The sequence below is a fragment of the Parambassis ranga genome, chromosome 16 (assembly GCF_900634625.1).
Source record: "Parambassis ranga chromosome 16, fParRan2.1, whole genome shotgun sequence".
Classification (NCBI taxonomy): Eukaryota; Metazoa; Chordata; class Actinopteri; family Ambassidae; genus Parambassis; species Parambassis ranga.
Window position 1 is genome coordinate 9,344,476 of NC_041036.1, and position 19,618 is coordinate 9,364,093.

General features: G+C 40.5%; 1 protein-coding gene across 2 annotated transcripts in view; it reads right to left on the reverse strand.

Annotated features, from left to right (window-relative positions):
- Positions 1-19,618, reverse strand: part of ulk4 (unc-51 like kinase 4) — a 54,784-nt gene that overhangs the window by 9,932 nt on the left and 25,234 nt on the right. Inside the window, exons 25-34 of one of the 2 annotated variants that reach the window (XM_028425366.1) lie at positions 19,421-19,477; positions 18,723-18,774; positions 18,367-18,461; positions 16,341-16,392; positions 15,801-16,008; positions 15,429-15,521; positions 10,641-10,689; positions 8,489-8,594; positions 2,071-2,222; positions 463-564 (exon numbers count right to left, since the gene is read on the reverse strand). In XM_028425366.1, coding sequence (XP_028281167.1) covers positions 463-564; positions 2,071-2,222; positions 8,489-8,594; positions 10,641-10,689; positions 15,429-15,521; positions 15,801-16,008; positions 16,341-16,392; positions 18,367-18,461; positions 18,723-18,774; positions 19,421-19,477 — 966 coding nt within the window. Of the gene's footprint in view, positions 1-462; positions 565-2,070; positions 2,223-8,488; positions 8,595-10,640; positions 10,690-15,428; positions 15,522-15,800; positions 16,009-16,340; positions 16,393-18,366; positions 18,462-18,722; positions 18,775-19,420; positions 19,478-19,618 lie in introns of those variants that run through there. The other variant, XM_028425367.1, reaches the window with a different exon arrangement.

The following is a 19,618-nucleotide window of genomic DNA, read 5'->3' on the forward strand; positions in this document are numbered from 1 at the left end:
CCTGCAGTCCAAGTGAACTCTGCTGCTAATGTGGTGTGCACATTAATGACGCAGCCATTGAGTCACCCCAATGTCCTTTTTAAAAACATTTTCAAACAAATTCATTGGACCAGCTTTGAAAGGGTAAGGCTATGAAACTTCAAGGTGACACTTTTTACCTAAGTTGACATCTATAGAGAAAACAGCTACTTACTATGTCTCAGATGGAGAAATCTAGTTTTTTAACTTATTCCTGACATAGCAAAGATCTCACTGATTCTTATTCTCTCTCTCATATATCCACACACACACACTCATCTGTGATAAGCATATATACACATTTGTCACACTGTGTTGGGCAAACAATCAGTTGTACACAAACATGTAGAAACAGGATTTTTCTATATAAGCAGGTAAGACAACACACACACACACACACACACACACACACACACACACACAGTCTGTGAGTGTTGGTCTCACCATGTGAATGAGATGTGTGCTGAGCTGGCTCAGGGGTCTGTTGGCTAGGAGCAGCTTCTCTGCTGCCTCCGTCTCTGCTGCTGGACAAGATAGCCTCTGGCTCTATACACACACACACAGACACACACACACTACACATTAAATCATTTATAGAGATTTGACAGTCAATAATGATGGATCCAGAGACCCGCCAAGACTTATTCTGACAGACCAAGACAAACACAGAAAGACACACTGATACACTAAGGGAGTAAATAGTTTTCTGCTTTCTGCACAATATGTATACAAGACAACACAGGTTGAACATTGAACGCACAACGTTATTGTTGCATCGTTTTAAGACTACAGTCTTCCAAGTTTTTTTTCCTGACCTTCATCATTAGCACCTCTGCGCCTCCCTTTGGCTTATTTTAGTTCAGTTCATGCCTAGAGAGGAACTTCAGGCCAATTAGCAGTAGAATAATGTGATTAAACCTGGCACACATTTTCTCTCTCTCCCAAAGTGACTTCTTCTCTGTCTTTCTCTCTCTGCCTTCCTTTTTGTTCTGTAGTTTATATAATCTCTGACTCGCCCTCTCTTGACCAACTGAGTAATAGTTTGGGGAAAGCGGTCCAGTCACGTCGTCTCTCCTTATCAGACCTTATTACCCAAATGAATTTGGTTTGGGCAGAAGTTTTCTTTTTAATGAGCTTTGCATTTCTCGCAGAATTGATTTCCACTGCACATTCTGCTTGCTCCCCTTTCCATCTATGCCTTTCCTTCCATCTCTCCATCCTTCCTTCCCTCTTTTGCTCTTCTCTCTTTCACCCAGTCTTTTTACCCTGCCTCCACTTCAGTACCCCTCCACCCTCCTCCCCCTGTCCAGGCATTAATATGTATGCGTTGGGCTGGGGTGCACACTATGGGGAGATGGGGGCTGGTGTGTGTTTGCGCCTATGTGAGTGTGCGCGCGTGTGTATGTAGTGAAGCAAGCTGAGGACAAAGCCAGCGGTGATAATGAGGCCGCAGGGACATAGCCAGACAGGCCCCTCTGTGTATGCCTCTGTGTGTGTGTGTGTGTGTGTGTGTCCCTGGGACTCAGGACTTCATCCGCTTTCTCCTGTGTCCACAAATTCAATATTGCAGTTCCTTAAACTTGCTAGCTTCTACTGCATACATCAAGGGACACCTACACATGACAAACACACACACATACACATGCCAAGAGGGACATGATACAAGGGCAACATTTTGAGAAAGTTGACTTTGTGATTCTGTGTGTGGATCCATGCTCACCGGAGATGAAACTGGCAAATAGTGGAAAATCAATGTGGAAAAAGCACGATTCTATCAGTAAGATTGTGGGTCAAATGGGTAACACCTGGCCAACACCTGGCCAACAAAAATGTACAAAAATATGAAATAACAAAGAACTGCTGTCATTTTTAGTGGTATATAGCATGTTTATAAGCATATTGGTTTTAATTTGCAAGCAAGCGAATGAAATACTGTCCAAAAATGAGAGAAAGAGATGATGTATCATCTTAATGGTGAGCAGAAACATTCTATGCAGAAACTGACTGTCATACTAAGTTAAAGCTTCTTGTCCTGTGTTTGAGTGTTCATACCTGAAGTGCTGAGCGGACAACACCTGATGTTTGCTTTAAGATGTTGTGAAGCAGCTCCAGAAGGGCCAACACAAGATGGCTGACCTTCCTCCCAGCATCCAGGTGAACTAGGGCAGCTTCTGAGAAGGTACTCACTACCACCTCAATAATCCCTGTGCAGTAGAGAAAGGGGTCCATGAGAAGGCTGAATGTGAACAGTTTAAAGTTTTCTTGGGGAGAGGACACTTTGGGACTCACAAGGGGTTAGACTAAGTGTGTGTTCATGGGTGTTTGTGGATTTACTTTAATTGGCCAACCACTCTTATCACAAAAAGATCTATTCTGCCACATTGTCTCTAAACAAACAATTTAAAAAATTGGGTCCAAGGCCAGCCAAAAACTGCACAGCGTTCCCAACACCTCCAGCCAGCTGAGTCACATGACAGAAATGCAGCTCTGTGCGTTCAGCCTGATGGTACTGTCTGGTGTGTCAGCTCTGTGCTATCATTATAAGAACCAAAGATATCCAATCAAACCAAATAACTTCTATGTCCTACACTACCAGCGCACCTCACTCTCTGTCCTACACAAATGTACAGTAGAGATAGAGTAAGTGTATACCTGACCCTTGATAAATGTCTGTAGCTGCCCAGTCTGGCTGGGCTCCACTGTGGATCAATACCTTCCTGTGCAAGACGAGAGACAGTCTTCATGGCCCCCAGAGACAAACAGCTGAATATAACGTTTAACCATCGAAAATGAACATAAGCAGGATGAAGGAGTAAAATGTAAAACTGATTTTTAACTTCAACTTCAAATTCCACATCATTTTAATGCAGCAGCAACAAAAGAAAATTCAATAGCTTCCACTTATATATATAACCACACTGTTCCTCTCTTCGTATCTCTTTCTCTCCTCTCTCACCTCACTCTATTCCTCCCTAGAAAACTGTCCAAGTACAAGATGAAGCTGCCTGCTAACCCATGCTAAGCAATGAATAAATAGCACCTACTAAAGTGCAAACCCATGTTTCTTTGCTCATTAAATTTAACAAGACAGAATATACTCTTCATTTTGCAGCTCGATCTGTGTAGATAGCTATTGTAAGCATGCTGGCGTACACTCATACTACACACAGATCTGTAAGTGAATACATGACAGATTATGCTTAGATTCAGCTAAGATTACACACGAATTCCAAGAAATGAACACGGTGCAAAATACTCGGTCAACCAGTGAGTAGTTGTTGGCCTTCATTTCAGTTTCCATGCACCAAAAAAGTTAGCATCAAATCATTGTCCTCACTAGGGAACACACCCAGTTTTATTTTCACGTTCCAACAGATCTTTATTTAGAATGGATACATTTGTGTGTTTATTCCTGTGACTTAAAGTGGTGCACTGTAGACACTAGAAAGCTATTACACTCGCCTACTCTCAGTGAGATGTGCCGTTACTCTGTCAAACAGCCTCATAATTAATTAGACAGGCTGCTCTACTTTGGACTGCTCAATCAACCAAAGACCTCTGCTGTTAATGTAATCTGACAATACAGTCTCACTCAGATGCAAACTCTCTTCTAGATGCTATTGTGCACAAAAAAGAGGATGGTATCTTCATCTTGGGAAGAAGTCTAGATGCCAAATCAGGTGAATAATAAAGCAGCTGAGCAGCAGCAAGGACCTAGAATCAGTTAGGACCCCCCACCCCAACCCTTTTGCATTTTAACTGCAGACAAAAGACCCAAACAAATATTTTTAAGGGGTTACACTAACTTACAACACAGCTTCTAAACAACCATATGCACACACAGGGCTATGGTGAGTCATAGCTATTGCTCATAAATAAGACAACCTAGGACCACGTCTATTCTTAGTACAATGTTAATCAGGCATGGCAAACAAAATCCAGTAGCAGATTAGAGCAATTATTCCAACATAAAAAAGACATCAATGTAGATCTCTGCCACCACCAGTAAAGCAGTCTGCACTCAAATTCAGACAGATAAATATCTTTTACTGCTATCTATCCCACTCATCTGCTTGCACGCAGTATAGAGACCTCTCCGTTTAGAGTCCCTAAAGTCCTGTGAAAGTCACAGGATAAGAATGGGCTCTCCAGCTGCAGACTCTGCCTCAAGGTTTTCTACTTTTCTTCACTTTTTCAGAAAACCTTCAACTGGCTGTTTAAAGCTGCATGCACTAAACCACTTCCTGATTAAACTGTCCATTTTGTTTACTTTTAAATAATATAAGAAGTATCACAAAAATACGTGAAATCCAGCTCTGTGCGACATCCTTCAACCTTGGTTGGCTTGTCTCCTGAACAGTATTCAGACATTGACAGAAATTTGACAGCTTGTATGCACACAAAAACACACGCAGCTCTTTTTCACATTTCAGTATAAAATGTCTCATGGCAGAGCACCCATTACATCTGAGTATGTGTCTTTGTGTGTAATGTAATGTAATAAGTGAGGTGTCATTGCTCTGACAGCCACAGATGTGAAGCGGGGACGTAAATCAGTGTAATCAGGAAGACAGCAGCTGGCAAATTCAGCCAGTCAGTGCACAATTTAATTTAAAAATGTTACTCGTTCAGTTTATAGGCAGGTGAATAATTTATAAGTAAATATCACTGTGCTCTGTCCTGTTTTGGCATATTTAATTTTACCTGGGTTAAAAATAGACACTCTACAATGCACTGCAGGGGAATCTATTTATAAGCCACAGTAAAATTAGTTCTATTGGGAATCAGCAGAATGGAAGGCTCAGAGCACTAATGTACCCAAGAAAGGATAAGAAAAGCCTAAACCGATAACATACGATCGCATAAGTTAATTTAAATACCATAATATCATGACAGGTGAAGGGAATAACAGCAGTACCTATCAGTGGGTGAGATATATGAGCCACTAAGCAAACATTTTGTCCTCAAAGTTGATGTGCAAGAAAAAAAATGGACAAGCAGAAGAATTTCAGTGACTTCGACAATGGCCAAATTGCTAGAAGACTGGGTCAGAGCATCTCTTACACTGCAGCTCTTGTGGGGTGTTCCCAGTCTGCAGTGGTCAGTGCCCATCAAACGTGGTCCAAATGAGAAACAGTATGTGCTCGCACAGATGTACGTGGGTAACATTGGCTGATCCAACACCATGCTACTATCTACTAACCAACAAAACAAGAAAAAGTGGGAGGGCATCAGCCTTCTAAAACCAAAGTTGGAGCTGGTTTTGCAGGAGACATGCCTCTTATTCTGCTTTGGCAAACTCCAGAAATCCTAAGTTTTAATTTTTCAATTTCAATTTATTTATTTGATCAGGACAGTGCATAAATATATTATATGAATGTATAAGTGCCAGATTGCAGCCAATGGCTAAAGTAAGCCTGCACTTTGAGTGTAAAGTGTTCTATTGGAGTATTATGGTATTATGAGCTACCTAAAGTATATAGTGCCTCTTACGATATAGGGAGGAATGCCATGACCAAATTAAATGTGCTTCCTCTTGCTGCATAAATACAAAATGATCAGGCACTGGCCTTTCCTGAGTAAAGTCAGCCTGTGAGCATCCACAGTTTACACATTTTCTTCACCAAAACTACTATAACTGTATTCTGCAGGGTATAAACATTAAGCATTCATGTGTCAGTCAAGAAATGGGAGCAGAAAAACTCAGTTGCAGACAGGATAACTTAATTTGCATCCTCCCAGATGGCTGGACAACATATCACCCCTCGCACTAAGGTTTAAAGTATAGGATCAAAATCCCCTCAAAAGTCATACACTGTTATAATTGTAAAGTTGCCAAATGCCTATTAATAAAAATGTATATACATCAATTTACATCCAAGGATTGCTAGGCCAACTTAGGACATGCTGTCAAAAGTGTTTTATTGATTTCAATTATGTAAAACTGTCAATTCAGTGACCTCCTGGGTGTTTGCTAATATAAAAACATTAATATGGAAGGCAGGTCTTGGTGGTATAAATCATGCTAGAGGGCATTATTATTGATTAGACACATATGGACTCAGTGTGGAAGAACAATTATAGAATTTGTGTGGACACCATTTGGTGAAATAAGCAGCACCCAATTTCAATGGCAATTTAGAGATGCAAATTCCACAAACACCAAGACAGACGCCGAGTTTCTCATAGTTAGATTAAACCCAGAGAGGAAGCTCAACGTCCTTTAAGGACTCTGCAGACACACACAGAACCTGAGGACGTAATTAATTAAAGGGCTGCCATACTTTAGCTGACACCTTGTCAGCACTTCAGCCAGGAGTTCAGGAGTTGCTCAGGATGTGAATACTTCTGGATTTGCCTCCAGACCTTTGAATCAGTCCACTCCACAGAGTTGACAATCAGGGTGACATGTCTGACTCATGTCAGGCTATACTTCTGATTAAGTGGGCAGATGCTCTACGTGTTCTAGATGTGTCAATTTTCATACAGAATCACAGCGTCTGCTTGTAAGTGTGAATGTAAAATGGGTTTCAATGTGGCTTTCGGTAGAGAGGCCCTTTAGGCTTCATATCTTTATATGACCATTCTAAACTTTCTTCATCAGTCTACTGCATACTCTTACTGCAAATTAAGCAAGTCACGATCATATTAAAATAAGACCTTTGTTTGATAATCATATCCTACTCCAGCATCAACTTATTCTTCCTCTTACAGTTCTCTCCATCTCTCCCAGAATCAAACCCTGACTAACATTAACACCAATATTCTCCTCTATCATCTCATCCCTCCTCTCGACCCCCTACCCAAACACATCACCTTCCCACTATGTGTTTCCCAGTCTTTCCTCTGTCACCTTTCCGCTACCCCTTTTACCTCCTGTTTTGCGTTTCTGGCTCTATCATCTTCCCCTCTCATGCTTTTTTTAAACCTTCTTCTTTCAGTTGTTCTCTTCTTTCTCCATATTTCTGTTTCTCTTCCTCTCTCTCTTTGCTCCTTCTGTCTTCATTCCCCAGGGGGTATTATCTCAGTCGGAGGCAAATCTGCCCAATTATAAACCTCATCTCCTCTCTCTCTCTTTTTCTCACACGCATATATTTGGTGCTCCTGCATCTCCTGCTCTAGACATACACACACATCTCTGTTCTGTCTCACATACGCAGAAGCACAAATACATCCACACAAAACCCACCTCCTTATTTTGCTCTTTCTCACTGTCTATTTCATTGCCTCCCAACACACATGCACGCACACACAAATACACACAATCTCACACACTACCCTTCTCCTCCTCTCTCTGTCACACCTTAAAAAGCCAATTACACACGCTTCCTCCCTTTTCCTCTTCTCTTCTCCTCTTTCTCTCACTTCCTTCTTGCCATCGCCACACTGATCTGGAGTGAACCACAATGAAAACAAGGGAGAGAGAGGAGAAACAGAGCCCAAAATAGTGGCTAGGCAAAAGGGTAAATTTTGGAACAGAGGCAAGGAAGGAAAGGAGATGAGGGGACAAGATGTGGGCAGCGCTGATTGGAAAAGTGGATGCCGGTAGGAAAAAAAGCAAGGATACCAAGGAAATAACAAAATAAAGACAGACAGAGTGGAGAAGAGGAGAATAGAGGAGTGAAGATAGCCTTAATTGCCAGACCAGTATTAGTGCTGGGTTGACAGTTTCTTGTTGAGGAGAGCTGATTGGATGATAATGATGCTGACTACTGAACTGCCGCACTGCTGACCCAATGGAAACAGAGGGAGAGGAGGGGCTGATAGTAGATAGGAACACAGAGGAAAAGACAGATAAACACAAAATGATGAGTGACAGAGAGAGAGAGGAACACAGTTCCTAAATAGAAATTCGAGAAAGCATGCATTATTTTGTTGTGTTTTCATTGCTGCTGAGAGTTGCAATTACACTTCTGAATGGCGAGTCCTCAAACAGTTGTTATGCACATGTCTTTTTTTTTCTCTCTTCCTCACACACACACAGACACACACACAGAGCGAGAGAGAGAGAGAGAAGCAGCAATGTTTTTGAATGTATTCTTGCATCCATCTTCAATTTGCTGCCTTGATTCTGTGATGTTAGATTTCGGCTGCATCCACAAGTGACCAAATTCTGGGCCTAACGGGTCTCTCCTTCTAATTAAATCTTGATTCCTTAAAGCTCTAATAGCCCTGAAATGTACATGTACTGAAATTAGTGAAATCACTGCCAGTTGACTGAAATTCTAGGACAAAAAGTGGTGCACACACAACCACACAGCCTAGATGTAAAAACATGTCACAACAATAACTACTGTTATGCCCTGCTGAGTATATACCTGAACATATAGTGCAATGGTGCAGCAGGGTCAGTGACAGAACTCTATGACTCACTAATAACAGCAGTGGAATAAGAGACAGCACAAAAACGAAACTGAGCAAAGCATGAAGAGTCCTTTATAACTCCAAGATGTATGTAGACTCACTGTACCTTGCTGATATAGTGGTTGCAGATCCAAGACATTGTTTCCACTGAGATTACACAGCAGGACGGCTGCATTCTGGACCATCCCGCTGGTAACATTGCTGCTGTTGACCTTAGACACAAGATTACCACAAGTTAGCTTATAACAACATGCTGTGCAATGAGGGCAAACATGAAAATATCATGAACCTAAAATGGTCCATAGGAGTGATGGAATGACATCGTAACTATCAGAATGGCCTGTTCTTTAATTTGCAGTACAGGAAGTAGTCCACATTCCCGATGGCACCATCACCAGCACTTCTCGATTTTCTTCCATAGTTGTCTTAAAAAAATCAGTGCAATAGGTCCCTGTAATAGATGCATGTAATAGGGGGACCTTGCAGGTAGTCTGCCAGTAGCACTCCTTTTGCAAACAGGCACCACTGCAAATGCAGAGTCTGCTGCATCCTTCAATGGTCTTGGGTTAATAAGATTATTTTATCTCTTAAGTGAGATACAGATAGTGGAGAAAGTCTAAAATGTATTATGTAGTAGTGACCTGTAATTGCAAAGCAGCCTAAATTACAGAAAATATTAACTACAAGCTTTCTCTATAACTGCTGAGAGGAAATTTACTCCCCAAGCATGTAAAAAGAGCTCTATCTACCTCAAAACTTACTTTAGTTCCATTTCTCTATTTCTCTGTTGCCAGTGTAGTTGTGATGTGTGGTAATACATTTTTTTCTAATACAGTCAAATCTATAGTCTCTTCCTTTAACTCTCTCCACCATTGCTTTTCCTCCCCTTATTCATTTGTCTCCTTCTTTCTCCTCCTTAAAAACCTTCTCTCTTCTTCCAACAGTAATTCACTTCCCCTTCCCCCTCTTGCCCCCATTTCACTATTTGATCCTCTGTGAGATACACCAGCTCTGCCTGCGGGGTCTGTGCACATCAGTGTGATCTGTGTACAGGCTGATAAGCCTGGTTCATACTCATCATGTGCAGTTGCCTGAGGCTGAAAACAATGACATCAGTTCGCACCTCGGACAACCCGTCTGTCACTACATGACAAAGCTAATCTGTTTTGATCTTTATGGGCTAATATGCTGCACAAAAACTGGAGTGCACATCACTGACAATGAGAAACAAAGTTTAACCTGCTTGCAGGCAGCACCTTGACTCATGTATAGTCTTGTATAAGTGATATATCTACAGTGTGCACAGGAGTGACTGCGAACCATTCACTCTGAACAACCCTCTGCTTCCTCAGGCACAGCAACCAATCAGTTAACAACTGTGGTCTGGCCAGCATCCTGAGGTGCTTTCATGTCTGAAGCAGAACTACTTCATCATCTAGACAAATACAATTAGCTAAGGTTCTCCATGACAAGTGTGATCACCAGTGACAGGTGTAATCAATCCAGATCAGAGAATTTCAGGCAGCATAAATCAATCTAAAAGTGACCAATACAGACGGCACTAATGGATCCAGACATGACTGCTTCAGACAAGAGTAAACAATCAAGAGACAAGTTAATCAGGGTGTTGTATAGCAGTGTTTAATATTCTGCATAAGCTAGTCGGGGCTGGTTGGGCGTCCAAGCAGAACACTGATTATTAAGTAAGTGAGAGTCTGTGTGCGTGCGTGTTTGTGTGTGGAAATTGTTTGCTGCAACACAAGTGTTTTACTGAAACACACTATACTGGTGGGTGTGTCAGTTGGCGTGTATGCAAAAAAGGTCAGGTAAATTAAACTGTTTACTGGAAGCGTTGCTACGCCTGGCTGATAACAGACCAGTGCTGTGTGTTTGTGTGTAAGCTCTTCTGTGTGATCTTAATAGCCGAGTCCATATTCCCACTCTATTAACCCTTTGTCCTCTCTATTCCTGACCTGCCAGTCAATTACACCAGTCCTCTAATAGGTCAACACCACTTGATTTGCGTAAATTCATCTATAGGGGTTAGATGGAGTGAGTGGAAGAAGAAAGAAAACGACAGAGACAGAATACAACTGAGAAGTAATAAAATAGAAATAGAAAAAAAAATAGAAATACCATCTGCAAATACAAACTGTGATAACTGGAGCTGACAGGAAGATATATTTGACTGATTGAATAATTGACCAAATAAATCATGGACAGGTTTGAATGAAATCCAACTGATATTTGTTTCTTACCATAATGAGCTGAAAGACTATCGGTAGGATCCTGCTGTGTTTGATTAACCTGAAAAGAAGACAAAAAAATACCTATTAAGGCAATGTTAGTCATACGGGAGAGAAGAATTAATTGCATGGATTCAGTACAGGCTGTGTGCACAGACATGCAAACACACTACTCTGCTTTATCTTCATTAAGGTTGCTGTGCTGCTACAACAACTCCTGTCTGGTTCCAGTTGGAGTTGTGGAGAAAGACAAAACAACAGAGATGTGATGAGAGCAGACGAAATGAGAGGAGGAGGTAAGAGAGGAGAGGGAAGGACACAGAAATAGGTGAGGAGATTACGACTGGCAAAGAAGAGAAAGGAGAAAGAGAAGAGGAGATTAGAGATGATTTGGAGAGAGGAGACAGAGGAGTGAAGAAACAAATGAATGAAAGTGGGACGAACTAAAAGAGAAAAGAATGGAGTAATGCGGATAAATCCACACTGAAAAACTAGAAAGCTGAAAGAGTAGAAGAGAGACAGGGAGGGAGAGCGATCGATGTCTATATTAGCAATGACATTCACTCTACTTACTGATTAAGGCTCTTTGATTCACAATTGATTACTGTGTGGTTGGACTGTCTACATATGTGCACTCACATCTTGTTTATGTGTTTTTGTCTGAAAGCATTTAAGCTGTAATGGGACCAAGACTCACTAAAATCAGACAGGTGTTAATATGCTGGAGGTAACAAAGCCTGTCCACTCATTTAATATTCTGTCTTTACTCTAACTATGATTTATAGCCTGTCTCGCAGGCATCCCACAACCTGTGGAAACTTTATTTAAACAAGATGATTCTACAGATCTTTCTGCAGCAAGCAGCACCACCCTTGTCACAAAGGTGCCCTTTTGAGACTAAACAGGGATTTAAGTTCCAGAAAACATCTCAAGGTGAAGCTTTATAAACTGGGAGGCTTCAGGTAAAATACATATAAGCAGCAGCAAAAAAAAAAACTAATGTTTGTCCTCAGAGATTATTTTGTCTGCAATATATTTTTACATTCTGAGTTTCTTACACATCCTGTACATTTTAATTATTGTTCCATCTGATTCCTCTTGCTGCGTTGCTTCCTGTAACCTACTTTTTAATAGAGATCAATAATTTCTCTGTGCTGCAAACATACTGCACAACACCAGATTCTCAGTTTACTGCCAAAAAAAAAGATTTATCAGACCAAGCAGTTATTTCAGTCCACAGTTACCAGCCGTCATGTCCTTAATATTTTTAAGGTCTAGGTTTTAGTTGGTTATGACATATTTTGACCCAGAATAATATTATGTGATGATTGGTGGGTTGGCTAGGTGCCGACACTCGAGTAAAAGATTGTTTTTTTAGATGAGCTGACTATAAGCACAGACATAGCTGGAAGAAAAAAAACACAACACAACTTGATGATGTCTCTTATTTCCCATGAAACAGTCCTTCATGTAGCTGTGTACCAGGTGCTAAGCCTTTTTTAATGTGTTGGTGTGTGCGTGTAGATGTGTTGTAAGGGTGTTTGTTTGTAGATGTGATGGATGGCCTCCCATTAGGGGGGTGACGGGCTGAGAGATGAGAGGACAGGCCTGGCCAGCACAACATGATAAACTGGACCACCTTTAAACTACCTGCCATACATCAACAGACACAGTGCACAACGGCAGACTCTGAACAAACCAGAGCACAACACCGAGGAGACACTCCGCACCGCATCAATCAAATCTATGTACATACCAAAGAATTAGGTTTACTGCAACATGGACAGTCAATAAATTAGACTTCTGCTCCCCTCTCGTCATATATGTTGACCATACAAAATATCTTTTAAGCTTTTTAACCAAATTAGTGCAAAAATGAACAAATTTTTTTTAGCAAAAGTAAACACTTCTTTGCAAACTCGCTGCCTGATGGAGACAACAAGCCTTCAAAACCATTGTGCCAAAAAAACAACTGCTGCAGTCCTTTGACCTGGGGATGAATACTTATGGTACCTTCTTTTCCATTGCAGACAAAAGCCAGATGTTAGTCAAGGTTTTCATAGTACTTGAAGATTTAAGAGTCTAAATTCATTTAATAATGTAATGGTTTTTCAACTCTACTCAGTGTCTGTAAGCTCATAAAAATGCATAGGCAGAAAATGTGAGTGGTTCTTATACAATCCAAACTATAAGAGAAAAAACTCATACTCATACTTCATACTTGATAAGCATATGTGAAAAGGCAAGGGCACATCTACACACATTCAGCATTCTGACATACTCATAGGGACATCCAACATACATGGGAACAGACACATGTAACCACACAGAAAGAGGGTCTTTGGCTAAAGGTCATAGTAAATGTAGTTGTTTGAAGGTGTGTCTGGACTGTGATAATGCAGAGGGAGACAGCAGGCTGCCTTCCCAACATTAATGTCCCCAATTTACCATCTAATTACCGCTCGGCTGGCTTCATAGCCACACTTATCTAACCAAGACCCAGGCAATTTAATTTCTGATTGTATAACCACAGTGATGGAGGGAAAGTTGTGGAGAGAGGGCACGGAGAAAGAGAGGAATGTGGACTAATGTTAATAAATTAGAGATGGTGAGAAAAAGGGAGCGAGGGAGACAGGAAAAAAATGTAAAATGTTGTTAATAATGTCAGAGGAAGACGGTTAGAGAGAAAAACAGATGTAGAGAGAGGAGTGCTGACACCAATTTGAAAAGTTCACGTCACTCTACTTGTGTTGAGGGAAGAGGGGGATGAGGAGAGGTGGAGAAAGAGAAGCATGGAGACGAGAGGGGGTAATATTACTGATAAGAGAAGTAGGGGCGCATTCAGCTACGAGGACGAACTTTAAACTCTGGCAGCGGGGGAGGGATGGGTGGAGATGGAAGGAGAGTGGGATATTGGTGATAAGAGATTTATTGGGTTATTATTGCTGGAGTAGATAAAATAAGTGGATAGAAGCTGAAAGGACAGAAATGAGGGAAGGACAAAAAGAGGGTTAATCATAGTGGCTCAAAATTAATACTTAGCATTTCATGATGAAACAGTTTGATGAGCTACAATACTTGAGCATGTACCATGACCAGCATAAAAAATGTTGATAATTACTGCACTTATAGTGTTCTCAGCTTAGTTGTCCTCTAAGCTATGGTCATATTTAGTTCCATACTGTAATTTCCAGACCTGAATTTCAAAGGCTTACCCTCACCCTTAACCCTATTTATCTCATACTGTGTGCCAACTCTGGAGATCAGCCTCTGCCTGGAAACAGGCATTTGCTCTGTGCTAGTAGGTTCTAACAACTCCCTATTAGGAACACCTCCACATGACCTGCAGATTTTTTTATTTTTTTAAAATTCATTGCTGCTACGAACAATTCAAAAATGGACTGTTTGCCTGCTCACACCTCTTAACAGATACTACTGCAGCAATTTACGTGTCAGTGGTGTAATGTTAGATTAGAATAGGTTCTGTTTAAGCCAAGTGAAAGTAAACTACATTTTACTACACAAGGCTCCTGATTACAACATTGGGTGGATAAGAAGTGGAAATCTGCTGCTTGTGAGGGACACTGCTTTCAGTCTTCATGTGAAGGTAATACATGTCATCTCAACCACCCCATCCCTTCTATCATCAGCCAAACCTTACCATTTTGCTTTGCCTTCTAGTTCTTAGTGTCATTACCCCATCATCAAATTTTCTCAACCCATCTCGTTTCTCCTTCTGTGTTTCCTTTTTCTCCAATATTCACACCCTGTCTCTACCTTTCTGTCTCTCTTGCCTCCTCTTTTCACCCTCACTTTCTATCTCTGTCAACAACTGAAAAGAGAAGACAGATGACCAGAGAATCAAGACGTACTGACAGCTGCTGTCAGAACACATCTATCAATACGCATACATCAACACGCACACATGAGTGAGCACACACATGTGTAAACACACACACAGGTGAGTCATCTCATGGTTCGGCAAGGAATCAGCAGATTTTCTGTGCAACAGCAACACATCATTACCTCTGTTTTATTTTGGTGTCAGATGACTGCTTTCTCAAGAGATGGTTTAAAAACCTGAATAGTGAACTACCTCCACATTATGCAGTAGTGTATCTTACTTGAACGCCAGCAGTAATTTTGTGTTGGTGTCGTATATTTAAAGAGGGTGCATTACATTTTTAAGCAAAGCTTCTCAGGAGTAGCTGCTGCGCCAAGATATATCAGCACAACATGTCAAGTCTTTACAAATCTCAGCTGATACAGCACCTTGTGCCTGTCACTAAACTGATTACTAATGTAGAAAACACTGGCTTTAAGAAGGGTGAAAAGGTTCTTGTTGAATGCAGATCAGCTGCAGTGGTGCAGTTGTGCTGCTATTAGCTCAGTGTGTGCATCAGCTACATCAACAAACAAATGATCATCGGTGTGTATCTGTACACTGCAGAGGGCAAATAAATCACTGCTCATAATAAGAGTGTGCGTGTGTGTGCATTTATGCAGGTGTGTGTGTACATAGCCCTGGCTGTGGATGATTCACAGTGCTAACTTGGGAATCGCTGGCCTTGGCATTAAAACACTACACAGAACGCCTAAAAGGTGCCTGTGTGTATTTCTATCTGCACCTGCTAGGACTGCAAAACACTTCACTAGTCAGAATAATGGATTCAACACTAACGCCACTTAAAAATGTATTGTCCAAACAAAATTTCAAAGAATAGTGTTAGTGGTGTAGTGTGCTTCAACATTGTATCTGTGTGTGTTATTACTTTACGTTACTGATTGTGTGTACAGTACCTGCAGACCTGGGTGCTGTTTTCAGTCATCGATACCAGAAGTTTGAGTGCGTAGAGTGGGATTGGCTCTGCTGCTCGAAGAAGAGTCTCGTACCTAGACATAAACATGTCTGAGTACAACATTTGGCTTTCGTGATGTTAATAATGAATGCGCTGTTGTGATCATTAGTAACAGAGTGTAAACTAGAACAGATCTGGAGAGAGGAGAGAGGAAATGTGGGAGGAAGAGAGGCATGGGTGACTATGAGGGAGAAAACCCCGCCACTGACACAAAACATAAGGATCTGTTTGATTTGTACTAAACGTCACAGCATAATAAAGCCATTGTGTTTGATAAAATACTACAATAGAGAGAAGCAATCCACACACTGACCTTGGTAGCAGAGACTTAGTGATGACAGATAAGATTTGACTACAGGAGGTTCCATCCTCTTTTCCCTCTCCTGCCCTTTCTGCTTTCTCGTTTCTCTCTTTCTTTTCATCTGTCTCCTCCTTATATTGCTCAGTATCCCCTCCATCCTGGACCAGCAGGACCAGACTGAGTTCAGACAGCACCCTCAAAACAAACACAGCCCACTCCACTGCAGAAAAAAAACACAGAGAAAGAGAGTATTAATATGTTTAAGTGTCTAGAACATAGTTTGTGTAGTATGGAACACATACAGTGTTTTCATACATGGAGACGTGTTTATGACCAAATGTTCAGGGCTAACTGTTATAGCTCACCATAATGTTTATTTGCAAAATATTTATCATCTATCAACTTAGTCTCCGTCAACTGTTATGCAGATTTCTGCTACAAGTAGGCCTTGGTCCTTCCAATTTAACATTATTTTTTAATCCTCCTCTGATATTAGCTTTTTTTTAGAATGTCTCCCTCATTTTTACTTCAAACTTAAAAAATGACCCATACCATTTCTGCTAAAAGCCAATGTTATCAGAGGTGGCAGGATGGCATCCACAACCTGAAAGAGACAATAACAATGTACACATGCGATCACAATAGGCTCTAAGAAATGAATTACCTTTTCTAGTAATATAGAATTACAGGTGCAGATAATTCCCTTTACATCAACAATTACAAATGTAACACCACAACTACTGCTGAATATATTCTGTAGGCATCAGCCACATGGACCACCGTCACAGAGGATCAAATTACTATGGAAATGCACTGTTGAATGATTTCTTTGATCAAACAGGCATACACACGAACTTCCGCAAACTGTCAAAGCCCTTATTTAGGCATGAATCTGTATTGCTTGCATTTGCATGATTACTAATATTACCATAGAAACAACACTAATGCTGAGTGAGTGTGTGAGGTCATTACATTGAAAGCTGGAGAAAGAAAACTACAAAGGATGTTGTCCACCACTTAATGGTCTGTGTATTAATATCACAGCCATCAAAAGACTGGATGGAGTGTGTGTGTGAGAGTGTGAGTGTGTGCATACGTGTGTGTTTGTGCACGGTTTATTTTCTCTGAACTAAGAGCTAGGATGTCTCTCCAATTTCTGAGAACCTTTCTTGCCCCCCATTTTTCCATTTTGGCTATTTTACCTAGCCCTCTGCCTATTGTCCACTGAAGAAAAGATAAAGAAAAAGATACATTTTCTGCACAAAACAAATACAGCAGCTATAAAGATCTATATTGTGTATCATGTTTTTATAAGCCTCTGGTTGGTTTTGTCAATAATAGAAAGTAATTAATTTAAATTAAAGCAGTGTTGTGAAACATTGCACGTGCATAGTGGAGGTTAAATTAGGAATGGTACGTTTTTAAACCTTGATTTGTGTCAAAATTACCACACTTCTTAAGTAGTTTTTATTTGTTTCTATCCTCATGGAACTACAGTTATTGTAGCATCCCCATTAAGTCAGAAAGGAGCTTGGTCTTGCTAGCTCAGCTAACTAGCTGGGAGTGTTGCCAAGATGGCTGCTGAGTGCTGAGGCTTGCCTACAAGGACTTTGGCTCAGGTGCCATTTGGCTGAGCGTAACTAAGAGACACAGGGGTTAAAGGGTTAAAGCATGTGCGACTCAAAAACATACCTGCAATCACTACTTATTCCCATATAAGCTGCTAAAGAGAACAAATGTTTACACCAGAAAAGAGCTGTGGAGGCAAAAACTTACTGCAAACTTTAAGTCAATCTGTGACAAGGATACTGAGATGTAACCAAACATCCTTGTCCAGTGGGCAATAAAAGTTAATCTGAGCTGGCTGGGGGTAATTAAAGTGTCTTCCTGTGTTATTGACTATCAAGCCTCCTCTTTGGTCCTTTCTTCTATTTCTCTTTTCTTTTCTCTCCCTCCATCCTGTCTGCTTCCTGCTGCTCGCCACTTCTATACGTCAATAGTCATTAAACACAATCTCAGTGTCTCATCCAATGCATATCATCCACATACGCATGTGTGCACACTCACACTCACACACACACAGATGCACCAGATGAGAGCTGCTTCAACAGTTGATTAGTTAGTGTCTTGCCTAATAATTCACATTTGACCCTCTGTCCTCTGATCACTAATAGACAGGTTTAGTAAGGTGGAAGACACACAGAAAATTAATTAAAAATTCAAAATTAAAAAAATTAATTAAGACACCAATTATATAATTCTCACTTTTTTTTCTGCAAGTTTTCTATCGGTGTAAAACAACATGCATATTAGATGAAATATGTTGAAAATCTGTCAGTTAAAGAAGCATCACAGAAAATCTGGATGGTGACAGGTTGTCTCCTCATTTCCATCAGAGTTTACATTTGTTACTGACATTTGTTGTATATCACAAGATACCTGGCCTATATTGCTCCCAGGAGCAGCAGGCGGGCTGACAGACAGCCAATCAGCCATTAATATAGACAGTCAGTGCCCTATTAGATATGTAACAGGGAAGCAGACAGGAAGTCAGTTATATTCTTGTATGCATACTCACAGCATTATGATAGGGACCGATGGGAGCATGGTGCTGACTAAGGACCTCTACAATGGATAGAGTTGTTCTTATTAACTCGTCACATATTGGTGCACCTAAGGAGGAATCACATATGCAAATGTGAAAAATGATCTACAAGACTTGTTTCTTGTTGACATTATGGCCTTCGAGCAAGGCTATGAACCCATTCAGGTGCATCATGCATGAGTGATGCCTCACTCTGCAGTCTGACCTTACCTTGTACAAATGTATTTGTAATTCAGCCTCATACCTGTGTTCTATCTGGTATATGTCTCGCTCCTTACCTCCTACATAAAATTAGTGGACACAAGTACAGTCGTGGAAAAGTAACTCACCCACAGCACTGGCCAGATTTGTTTCACTGGAATCTATTGAGACGATGTAGTTCTGACAGAATGAAAAATGGCAAACAAAATGCATATTTAAAAAACATTCAGCAATACTGATCACTAAATGCTGTCACAGTCCAGACTGTAAGTATTTAAACAGACATTTGGACACACTTTTTAATCCACCGTCTCTGTGCCTTAGAACAAAATAACATTTTGGATACTGCATTAAAGTGCCAAGTCTCTTGGATACATTTGGACAAACTGTGTGAGATATTTTCACACAGAGGCCAAACTGCAATGATTCAAGAATAATTAAGCATGTGGCTGCTAAATTTGTTTTGTGAGTAATTTTACTGAGTAAAAAAGACAGTAAATGTATTTTATGCACAAAAGGTAGCTAAGAAGAGTCATTGTAATCATTTGTTTAATTGTTAAACTGCTAAAAAATAAATACACAGTAAATAAATAAACAGCAAAGAGGCTGGTCATTGGCATCAGCAGTCAATGGCTGCAAAAAATGCTTTACTTCCCGTACTTACCTTATTTGTGACTGTCAAGTTATTTTACACCTAAATGTTTTGATTGGTGGAGACATTGTTAATTCTAAAAGTCCTTGTGTATCCTGGTTCATTTTCATTTTTGCTTTCAGTTTCAAAAACATGACAGTGATTAAAAGGGATTATAAATTGCCAGACACTCACCAGCAGCAATCCAATTTGTTCCAGAAACTCTCTGGTTACAATCTGAGCTCTAAACACCTGTGAGAAGACAGAGAATCACTCACACAGGCAAATGGAGCAAGCATGGTGAGACATTAAACACAAATAAAACCCATCTGAGGACCTTATTGAGAATGATAAAAATTGGTAATGTAGGGAAACAGTAGGGATGGATATTAC